This window comes from Geotrypetes seraphini, chromosome 7 (genome assembly GCF_902459505.1).
Source record: "Geotrypetes seraphini chromosome 7, aGeoSer1.1, whole genome shotgun sequence".
Lineage (NCBI taxonomy): Eukaryota > Metazoa > Chordata > Amphibia > Gymnophiona > Dermophiidae > Geotrypetes > Geotrypetes seraphini.
The window spans coordinates 144,947,065-144,959,208 of NC_047090.1; the positions used below are offsets into that span (position 1 = coordinate 144,947,065).

The window sequence follows — 12,144 nt, forward strand, 5'->3', positions numbered from 1 at the left end:
ACACTGGCCCCTGGAATGTTGTGTTCTGCCTTTTGATGTTTCACAGGATGGATGATGGGGGGAGGGGAATTAGGGTATTTTTCTTTATGTAACAAAGGAAACAATTGATGATCTGATCTCTGTAATACCTTCTTTGAATTGTTCTATTTGATGTTTGTTGTATAGTTTTGGAAAGGTAGTATGATGTATACTACTGCTGTTGGATTGTTCATTCATCAATAAAAATTGTTTTAAACTAAAAGGTATGGGGTATGATTTAAAAGGTATGGGGGGGGGGTTAAAAAATTGTTAGTTGGCTGGGACGGATTGCTCCTGTTCCAGCCTACCACTAGACCACCAGGGCGGTGGGACAGGGTACAAAGCCTTGCAGGGAGAGGGGCTGGCTGTATAGCCTGGTAGGGCAGGGAGGGAAGGGGGCTGGGTACAGAGCTTGGCAGGGAAGGGCACTTGGTTCAGAGCCTGGCAGGGAGAATTTGGTTTAGAATGTTTTTTTCTTGTTTTCCTCCTCTAAATCTAGGGTGCATCTTATGGTCAGGTGCATCTTATGGAGCGAAAAATACGGTAAAATACAAATCAGTCAATTTAATTTATGGATCCTCAGATGGCTTCCTGAATTGCTACTCGTAATTTAAGCCAACTTCTTCATAGATTCAAGATTTTCTGATTTTTTCTATTCATAGTATATATCAATAAAAGAGCTTTACTTGTCTTTTTTTCTATTTTCTGCTCATAAAAATAAGCAATGATCACCTCTCCCAATATGAATGGGGGCCATATTATGTTCCTGTGCACACTTCTAGTGTAGTATAGTGTAGGGCCAGCTCAAGGGATTGTTGTGCCCCGAGTCAACTTTTGTTTTGACACCCCTAACCCCCCCCCCCCCACTGCATCAGTGCTCCCCCACATCAGCTCCTTTCTAGCCAGTTTTTTGCCAATAAAACCCCGACTCACCCTAAGGGTCTCAGAGATGACAAGGGCATAAGCGATCCCAACTTGATCCTGCCCTAGTTGCTATCCTCTTCAAAATGGTGTTGCTGACCCCTAGGGGTAATCTTGCAGTATTAATCCTATGGTTTCAAGCTGCCATATAAAGGAAAAAAGGGCTGGGGCAGTGGCGCAATTTTGAAGGCTGCAGCCCCTGTTATCCTCAGGACCATTGAGTGAATCATGGTTCCAGGGGTTGGGAAGATACCAGTGGTAGGAAGGAAGAAAAGGTGGTTTTTTTTTTTTGTTTTTTTGGGGTGGGTTTGGGGGGGTATGGGGGGGAGGCTTAGAAAGAGAAGGGGCTTTAGGGGAGGCATACATTGGGGTTTTGATAGGGCCCACTGGGTCACCAGAGAGTTGAGGAACCCCCTAATGGAGGGGATTCCAGGGAACATTAGATTCCCTGCACTGCCGCAGGTTTAAAACGTATCCGTTTGCAATACATGTAATCTGTGCTGGCAGCAGTTCAAAAAGGAAAGTACAGCAGCCAGAGCAGAACAGCATGCTCTGTCTGCTGTGTAAAATGGATCTGCGAGGCAGACTTTTGATGACCCAAGCCAGTACCTCACCTGACTCATGTCTTAAGTCAGCCCTAAGACTGGTGGTGGTTGGTACAGAAGCATTCCTTGAATCAGAGATAGTGGACTGTCTCTCTGTAGTAAGCTTTCCCTAGGCAGTTTTTCAAAAAGTACCATGTACATACTTTTTTCCCCTTTGAGATCTGATACAACATCATTGGGAAAAAAGTAACCACAGACTTAGCACCTGCCTGCATATACTGTATAACATTTATGTGACAAAGTTACCAGATCCTTAATAGCATCACCAGTTGCTGTCAGATGACACATTATTTCTCTATCATAGCCAAGTTCATCTTTTTCGAAATGTTCTCCTAAAACAACAATAAAATATACAATTACATTCTTATGCATGTAGCACTCTAAAAAAATAAATACTTATACGAATAATATGTTAACAGGACAATGGCAGTCTCCATTTTTATTAGAGAAAAAAAATGTTTGCAGGGAAATATTACAGGTGATCAAACACACTTTTGGCTGGAATACTGTCAGTCCAGAAACTGTCAAAGCTCAAGAGTTTGCTAGTTGAAGATGGCTCAAGTTTCTATCCATTCTCTATCCATTTAAAAAAAAAATTCTTTATTCATTTTTAAATCAAACAACAAGTGCACAAAAATATATCATACATTGATTCCAATATAGCACTATAAAATCTAACACATAAAATCTAATACACAAAGATAAAACCCTACCACCCACCCTTCATCAATATATTCTAAATAAAATATATTATACTATCTCCCTAAAATCCTCCCTCCCCCTGAATGTGCAAATAATAAATCAAAAAAAGGAAGAAAGAAATGATGCCTATTCTTTACAATATTTTCTCAATGGCCCCCATATCTTTGCAAAGTTATTATAATTCCCTTTTTGCAACGCTATTGCTCTTTCCGTCTTAAAAATATGACATAACGAATTCCACCAGGATGTGTAATTAAGATTATTGTAATTTTTCCAGTTATTGGTAATATGTTGAATGGCAACCCCTGTCATAATTAATAAAAGTTTGTTGTTGTGTGATGATATTTGACTCTTTTTTCCTCATAGCCATTCCAAATAAAACAGTATCATAGGAAAGCGCAACATGGTTTTCTAATAAAGAATTTATTTGAGTCCAAATTGAATTCCAAAATAACTTAATACAGGGACAATAATAAAGTAGATGATCCAATGTCCCTGGTTCCAGATTACAATACCAGCATCTATTAGATTTAGAGCTATCTAACTTTTGTAAACGAACAGGGGTCCAAAACGCTCTATGCAACAAAAAGAACCAAGTTTGCCTCATAGATGATGACACTGTACATCTCATTCTCCAAGACCAAATTTGTGGCCACTGAGATGCAGAATGCTTAATCTCAATGCTCCAAATGTCTCTAAGACCACATTTTGGTTTTTTATTCAAGTATCCAGATAACAATTTATACCACAAAGCGGCTTGATGTCCTAGGAAGTCTGCTTGAAAGCATAGGAACTCCAGGCTATATTGGTTATTAAGATACTGCCATTCAGGGAACCCCCACCTGAATAGCCTGCTTCAACTGCAACCACTTAAAACTTTGTGATTTATTAAGACCAAATCTATGTTGCAATTGTGAAAATTCAAGCAGTTTACCATCTGAAATAACATCATTTAGAGTTTGAATGCCCGCAATAATCCAGTTCTTCCAAATGACTTGATACCCGCCAATTTTAATCTTGGAGTTTATCCATAAGGATTGATTAGTTGATTTATTAATTGGAATAGGTGTTAAATTACTAATATATCTCAATGTTTTCCATGTATCCATTAAAATTTTATTCTCCTTATATTTCCTAGACATATTAATACTTGGCACATGAACTAAATTTAAAGGAAACAAGAGGCACCATTCTAAATATAACCAATCCGGGGCATTATCCATGAGTTCTGGGAGGATCCAATACATACCTTGACGTAAAATATAAGCTTGATGATACCTATAAAAATTTTGGAAAATTTACTCCACTCTCCTCAATTGGCTTTTGTAAGGATACTAAAGCAATTCTAGGCATTTTAACATCAAGCTTTTTATAAAAGGACCCTTGAAAAAAAATTGGTATCATACTCATTTGATAACAAACCACAGGTGAAATCATCATTTTAATAGTTTGAACTCTCCCCCCACCAAGAAAGATGTAAAGGATGCTTTTCACTTAACTTCTTTCCCCCAAATTAGAATCAATCTGTGAATTTAAGAACTTTGAAACTGGCACCAGGCTATATTAGTTGGAAATTAAAAAAAGAGAGAGAGAGAGAAAAACATAACAGATATAAATGTTGTAGAGGTATTCACTATTTTCTATATAAAATAACATCCGATTTTGGTTTTTCTTTGCTTGATACCAGCAGGACTGCTTTAACCACCTATGGGGCCCTGGGCAAACTTTAATAAATGAACCTGGCCATTGATACAGCTTCCTTAGCCCCCTGCCAGCTGATCTGTCCCGCTGGAACAATTGGTAAGGAGCTGCTAGACTCTAGGTCAGTGGTATTCAACCCAGTCCTCAGGGATCACTTGGCCAGTCGGGTTTTCAGGATATCCACAATGATATGGATGACAGACTATGAAAACCCGACTGGCCAAGTGGTCCCCGAGGATAGAGAATGACACGGTAAGCGATCTCCGCGGGAAGCCGTGGTCTGCCTGCGGGCTATAGAGACTTTCCAGCCGAATCGCGCAGACACGGGAACAAAACTTTTCACCACCCACAAGAATGGTGAAAAGATTTGTCCCCGCAGGCAAATGTACCCCCTTCTTTGTGACCCGCAATACCGCGATTTACCGTGATCCTTTGTTTCCTCCGGCGGCCATGCTGTCTCCATTCCAGCTCTCCATCGTGCGTTGCTGAAATTGACTCCGCCCCCTTTTAATGTGATGGCTCCTGATTAGTCACCTCTTCCTGCTCAAGCAGTGAGGGGACCAATCGCTACTGCCACACATGATTTCAAAACCCCATTTAATGGGTTGTAGTGGCACAGCAGTAGCGATTGGGATTTTGGAAAGGAGCTGCTAGGACTGGAGTCGCTGGAGTCGCTGCTGCCTGCTTGGACTGGAGTCACCGCAGACTTGGAGCTGAAACTTTGTCGGGGCTAGATTAGAAGAACTCGTTGTAAGAGGTAAGGTCCTTCTGCTTGCCTGCCCAGGGTTCCCGAGGGGAAGGGGTTCCGGTTGAGGTGCTCTTGCAGCATGGAGCTGGTTCTTTTTTTTTTTTTTTTTTTTTTAAATCTGCTAGTCAACTAGTGTATCCATTCCCATGGGTTATTGAACACGTGCTGCAAGACTGGAGGAATCCAGCACGTGTTCAGTATAGTAACCCATGGGAATGGATACACAGTGCTTTTGAGTTTCGAACACGTGATGGATCTCTGATCCTGTGCAATCCTGGGAAAAATTGTTGCATCCTTCCCTGCTCCCTGGAAACTGTGGTAAGGTGGGACGCATCCCCACACTTTCTGCTTGCCTGCCCAGGGTTCCCATCCCTCCCCTCCCCCTTCACTTGCGGGTCCAGCAACTCTAGCCTGCTTACCTCCCTCTCTGCTGCTGGCATATATCTTGTAGAAAAGAGAACCAATCCCTACACAGGCCTGTTCAAAGGTGCTCATGGTCTTCCCTCTGCCAGGCCCTTCTTATAGCACAACTTCCTCTTTTCGCAAAAACAGAAAGTTGCATCATAAGGAGGAGCAAGTAAGAGGAAAGGCCATGAGCACTTTTGAGCAGAGATCAGCAGCTCTTCTACAAGCTATACACCAGCAGTAGGGAGGGAGGGAGGCAGCTTGGATCCAACGTATCCGCAAAGGAGGAACTAGAGCCATCGGATCCGAGAAGAGGGAGTGAATGCAAGGCAAAGCAGTTCTGGGGCGGGAGGAAAGGGAACAGGAGGGGAGCAGGGGCTGGAGGAAAAGTGCACAGAATTGTATTTATTTTTTATGCATTCAATTTTCTATACCTTTCTCCCATGGGAACTCAGAACAGTTTACATTTATTTATTCAGATACTCCAGTATTTTTTCCTGTCTGTCTCGGCGGGCTCACAATCTATCTAATGTACCTGGGGAAGGGGGGGATGGGGACTTGTATACTGCCTTTTTGTGGCTTTGGCATTTAAAGATGACATTCAAAGCGGTGGGCACTGGAGGATTAAGTTACTTACACAGGGTCACAAGAAGCAGCACTGGGATTTGATCTCACAGCCTCTGGATGCAGAGGCAGCAGCTCTACCAGTGAGCCATATCTTCCAACCTGTGGAAATGGAGGGATTAAGTGACTTACCAGGGTCACAAAAAGCAGCATGGGTTTGAACCCACAATCTCAGGGTGCTGAGGCTATAGCTTTAACCACTATGCCACACTCTCCGTGGGGGCTGGGGCTGGAGGGAAGGCACAGGAAGGGGCTGAACTATGGAGCTAAAGGTAAAGGACCTATGGAGGGGAGGGCTGGAACTGTAGGGAAGGGAGAAAGCTACAGGACCTGCAGGAAGGGGAGTGGTACTGCACCTGTGGAAAGGGGGGATGTTGGAGGGAAGGTAAAGAAGTGCTGGACTTGTTGGGGGAGGGGCTGAAGGGAAGTGTAGGGAAAAAGAGATGCTATACTAAGTGGATGAAGGAAGAGGTAATGAAATACTGGACAATACACTAGAGCAGTGTATTACAAACTGTGCACCATGGCATAAAAGGCAAGAAGAGAGGCGCCAGCATCAGCTAACTTGGAACTGCCTCCCTTCTGCTGCCGATACGTTACCGGGACTCCTGTTTGCCTCTTCTCTGATTTTAAGTGCACCACAGCATACAGGGGCAGAAATAGAGGCGCCGATGTCAGCTAACTTGCAAATTCCTGCCTTCTGCTGCCAATACGAAACCAGGAGTATTGGCAGCAGAAGGCAGGAGGTTGCAAGTTAACTGATGCCGGTGCCTCTCTTCCTGCCCCTGTATGCCACAGCACACTTAAAATCAGAGAAGAGGCAAGCAGGAGTCCCAGCAGTTTCTCTCCCCACCCCCAGACCAGCAGCGGCAGCTCACTGTGATTTTAACTTAGTCACACAGCTGCCGCTAGCATTAGATTAGACTTGGTTTCATCAGGCAGCCACAGGGCCTTTGCTAGGCTGGCCTACTTCGATGATGCGAGGCAGGCCGGCCTAGCAAAAGCCCTGAGGTTGCCTGATGAAACCACAGCTAAACTAATCCTAGCGGCAGCTATATGGCTAAGTTAAAACCACAAAGTGAGCTGCTGCTAGCCTAGAGAGAAGGGGTATTGCTGGACAGGGGGGGAGATAAAAGGAAGGGAGAACGGGTACTGCTGGACAGGGGGGAGGTAAAAGGAAGGGAGAATGGGTACTGCTGGACAGGGGGGAGGTAAAAGAGAGAAGGGGGTACTTCTGGACAGGGGGAGGTAAAAGGAAGGGAGAAGGGGGTAATGCTGGATGGAGGGATGTAAAAGGAAGGGAGAAAAGGTGCTGCTGGACTTGGCAGAAAGGGGGGAAGGTGTTACACACTAGAGGGGAGGGTGAGATGGTGCATGGGGAGAGAGAATGTTGGGTTGGGGGTGGGAAGGAGGGATCCCACTTGAGGGAAGAGGCAAGGGCAGAGAGAGAAAGTGTGCAGGAGGCAGAAAGTGTTGGGCTCATGGAGAGGGCGAGATGGATGGGGAGGATAGAAAGGAGAAAGAGAGAGGGGAGAGGGGAGGGGAGAGAGAGGGAAGAGAGAGAAAGAGAGAGAGGAGAGAGAGACTTTTTGACAGTTTTGAGACTTTATATCTGCTGTGTTTATTGTGTGTATATGAAAAATGAATGGAAAAAATTGCATTACAATTAGTAAAGGGGATTGGATCTGGGGAATAGCTTGGGTGGGTCTAGGTTGGAGTTTGGGGGTACTCAGCTGATATTTGTTAGACTTCCCTGCTGGTATGCCCTACTGGCATTTCAGGGCCTGTCTGGAGGGCCTCTGCGCATGCGTGGATGTCAACGTGATGATGATGGGTGTCTCGAGCAGTGGTCACTATCTTTAGTGTGCCCTGGCTCAAGAAAGTTTGAGAGACACTGCACTAGAGAGAGGGAGACACACAGAGAGGCATCAGAAACAAAGGGGGAAATAATTGGCATGGAGTGAATAGGAACAGGGACACAAAGGGAAATGCTTCATGGGAATGGTACATGGACAGAGAGGGGCAATGCCAGTCATGGGAGAGGGTATATGAACACAGAGGGAAAATGATAGATGTGGGAGAGAATAGGAACCCAGAAGGGAGATGAGTAATGCAAGACGTAGAGTAGTGATGATAAATACAGGGAGATGGACACACGGGAGATGCTAGACGTGGAAATATAGGGGACACAGAGAAAGGAAAGATAAGTACACAAAGATGGATGGAGAGCAGAGAGAAGAAGAATGTCAAATGAGCAGGAGACCCTGGTAAGTGAGAAGAGACAACAGAGGGAAACAGAAACCAGAAAACAAAAAGTAGAAAAAATAATTGTATTTTCTATTTTGTGATTAGAATATATGAGAACTGACATGTTTTATCCTAACAGTGCTGGTGTTAGACATGTGTAGGGCCCAAGGCAGAACTTTGGGAGGGGACCCCAAAGCCCACTACTAGCATTTTAGACCGGCACCTTACCATGAAAACTCAGATAGAAGCTGTGGTATGTAAAAGTTATTTTACCCTATGGAAACTATGAACTATGATCTTATTTTGAATTTGCTGCTTTTAGATTATTGGTTCAATTGCTTTTATTAAGTCTTCTTGATTATTGTAATATTATTTATCTGACAATTACTAAGAAAGAACTAGCGAGACTTGCATTAGTACAGAACACAGCGGTCAGAATGATCTATGGCTTGAAGAAATATGATCATGTTACGCCTTTTTATTGTGAATTGCACTGGCTGCCTGTGGCAGCTCGGGTGTTGTTTAAATTGGGATGTTTTTGTTATAAGGTTCTTTATGGTACAGGCCCCCTTTATTTGGTTAACAGATTTTTCTTGGCTTCCTACAGACATAGTAGAAGAACCCATCCCTTGTTAATTTTCTTTCAGTCCACGGTTGCAAAAATAAAAAATTTCTTAATCATACTTTGGCATCTTGAGCTGCCTTTTATGATAAAGAATTTAGAATTTTACTGCTCGCAACTCACTCTTATAAAGATTTTAGAACACAATTGAAAACCTATCTATTCTCCAAGCATCTGACTAAATAAATCACTTTATTCCATGTATTATGGTTGCCTACTCCTGTGCTAGCAGAATACTGCACCTTGGTCATAAGCACAAAATAGAGACAGATCCTCAACAAATACAAAAAAAGGGATCACACATCAGTAATAGAGAGAAGGCAGAAAACCTGAATTGAAACCTTAAGAAACAGGATACAGTATTACATGTAAACAGACTGGAGATGCTGGGCAGATAGGGACATGGGGTTAGTAGTGGACAGGAAGAGGGTAAATACGGAGGAACACAAAGAGGCAGCGCCGGAAAAAGGGTGTAGGTAGGTTTATGGGAACTCCAGGAGGGCAGATGGCAGAAAAGGGGGGGAGGAGGGTTATGGGGAAAGGGGTAAAACACGGACCTGACGGATCTAAAACTGCACGTCCTTAAAAATCTGAGGTCCGTACCACTTGTAGTTTCTGGCTCTGACAGACCTCGATGACAATTTAGCTCTGACGGATCCGTCTCAGCATAGGGAGGGAAAAGTATTAGGATCCGTCAGCGCTAAAATATCATAGAGGTCTTTCAGAGCCAGAGACTAGTGCTGGAGCGGCTCTAAAACGAATCCTTTAAACCGGTTTCCTGGTAAAAGAAAGTGAGAGGTGGTTGTGCTTGCTATATCCCTATCCCACCCTGCCTATGGGGGTCTGCTTAAACCTGATTTTCTTTCTGGGCGCTGTCCATTCTCATTCGTGTTCTGTATCACATTGGTTACTGTTGTTTGTCTTCAGTAAATTTAAAAATCTGAGATCCGCCGAAAATGCCGAAAAGAAGGGGCAGAAGTGTCGGTGGAGCCTCCCGACGTTCGGTAGCCCCATTGCCTACGGTGGATGACATTTTTCGGCACCTTCTAAGTGAGCAGGAAGTGTCGGGGAATCGTCCGTTGAGTGCCCCGGCAGAGAGTAGTGCCGTGGGGTCTCCCCAAGGGCTCGATGTCACGCTGAGCCCCGACATAAGGACACCTCCTCTTCAGCCACAAGCGCTGGGAGCTAGCTCACCGCGAGGAGAGAGCACACCCGAAGAGGAAGTGTTCTCCCCCCGAGAGGCCAGTTTGCTGGAGGGCTCACTACAGGGAACAACCCAGAGTGATTCTCTCCTCTGGAAAGAACCAGCGTCCGGGACAACTTTGGCTGAAGAAAATCAGGACCTCAGAGAGGTAAAACACTCGACTGAAAAGTCATTAAAGACACAAGTTACTTTTATTCCTCCTGACAAGCCCTCTGAAGTCACTTTAGATTCTCTTTAGGACCTAGTTTCTAATCTAGGGAATTCCCTTAATCCGCAAATAAAACACTTGGATCAAGAGATAAAAAACCAGAAAGGAGAAATTAATTTATTAAAGCAAGATATTGTATTGCTGAAGACCGAAATACAAGAAGAAAACAAGGAACTTAAAACAATTAAAAGCAATCAAGATCTACTTGTTAAAGATAACCTAATTATGAAAACAAAATTGGAAGATCTTGAAAATAAGACTCGGGCTAATAACTTGCATTTAATTAACTTTCCAAAAATTTCATCAATTTCTCCATGAGAAATGATAAAGCGCTACTTTCTGGAGATATTAACAATACCTGAGGATTCTTTACCACCTCTTACAAGGGTATATTATTTGCCCACAAGAAATCGGGATCCTCAAAAGAAAGAAGATGAAGGAATGTCACAGGAAGTACCCTTGGACGTTTCCACTTTATTGGAACAATCAGATAGAGAACTGGCTACTCCAGCCACTCTCTTACTGACTGTAGCTTTGGCTCCAGATAGGGACTGGATCCTTAAACTTTTCTTTAAAAATAGATCTAAGGACTTCCTGGGTCTCCATATTCAAATATTTCCTGATGTCTCAAGGGAGACTCAGAAGAGAAGAAGGGAATTCCTAATGTTGAAGCCAGGTGTGACCCAGATTGGAGCTTTTTTCTTTCTTAGATATCCATGTAAATGTGTCATTAGATACCGTTCTTTTAAATATGTCTTTGTAGAACCAGCTCATTTGATTGCTTTTCTCTCTCTGAAGCGTCTTGAGTGTGGAATACCAACCGTATCTAAGTGATAATTAGCTCTGCGTTAGCACAGATTCGGTAATTTTCCTTGTAAAATTATTCTTTAAATTTAATTACTCTTGTCGTTAATCTTGGATCTAAAATTGAGGACTAGTGTGTGATTAAGATAAGAAATGTTTTTTCCTTTATACTTTGATTCATTATTAGGATTGAAAGTAAACCTAAATGTTATATTTTCTTGATTATACTTTCTGTACAAGTTATGCTTGATAACAATGTAAAATCTTATAAACAAGTTAAAAAAAAAAAAAAAAATCTGAGATCCACACCACTTTTAGTCTCTGGCTCTGACAGACCTCGATGACATTTTAGTGCTGACGGATCCTAATATTCCTCCCCCCCCCCCATACTGAGATGGATCCGTCAGAGCTAAACTGTCATCGAGGTCTGTCAGAGCCAGAAACTAACTATAAGTGGCACGGACCTCAGATTTTTAAGGATGTGCGGTTTTAGATCCGCGAGGTCCGTCAGGTCCGCCTTTTACCCCTTCCCAGGGTATGGGGATACAGGGCAGATTGAGGGTAAGATAGAGATAGGGACATAGAAGGGAGATGCGGGGCAAGACAAATGTGAACATGGTGAGAGAAGAAATAGATGGATTGGACTGAAGAGCCTGGATCTTTTCCAGATAAGCTCCGCCAAAAAGTTAAACCCCGCCACAGTTTTAGCTAACACCATGCTAAATGAATATTTGGGGAAAGTGATATACAAAGGGGGGCTCCGCCCCCCCCTTGAAACCCCCCCCCAAAGTCATTATTCAAATCATGTGAATAATTTTCTCGGAGGGCTTCAATAGTTTAATAATTTATAAGGTGGCGTGGCTTAAGTTTTCACCCGTGCACTTTTTGCATTAGTGGCAGGGCTTATCTGGAAAAGACCCGAGAGCCTACAAAGACAGAAAAGAAACAGAGAAAACTAGAAAAGACTGTACTGTATATGCAAAGTCAAGTTTCCCACACGGAGGCGGGACGGGAAGGAAGAAGGCTGACTATATCTCATCGCTAATGGACATGCCCCCTTGCAGGTGGGGGAAGTGGATTCCAGGATAAATCTATTTACGATTAACATGGTGGCTGCCCCGGCCATTACCCATTGTCGGTCATGAATACCAGCCAAATAGAGGGACGCTTACAGCTCGTCTTACCAATTCGTTCCAGATGCTCCAAAGCTTCAACAACGGCCGAAGGTTCGGACAACAGAGTCAGACTCATCTCCCCGCCTTGCCCTCTTTCACCCGACGCCGGCAGAAACTTTTGTAGCCGAGACCGGTGAGCCCGCTGTCATAGCAACCAGAC

General features: G+C 43.5%; 1 protein-coding gene across 2 annotated transcripts in view; it reads right to left on the reverse strand.

Annotated features, from left to right (window-relative positions):
- The window catches only part of LOC117363772 (myosin-9-like), a 201,935-nt gene extending 189,814 nt beyond the window's left edge, over positions 1 to 12,121 (reverse strand). For both annotated transcript variants that reach the window (XM_033952064.1, XM_033952063.1), the window contains exons 1-2: positions 11,994 to 12,121; positions 1,791 to 1,876 (exon numbers count right to left, since the gene is read on the reverse strand). In XM_033952064.1, the coding sequence (XP_033807955.1) occupies positions 1,791 to 1,876; positions 11,994 to 12,060 (153 nt within the window). In that variant the 5' untranslated portion in view covers positions 12,061 to 12,121. The remainder of the gene's footprint in view (positions 1 to 1,790; positions 1,877 to 11,993) is intronic.
- Positions 12,122 to 12,144: the final 23 nt, after the last annotated feature.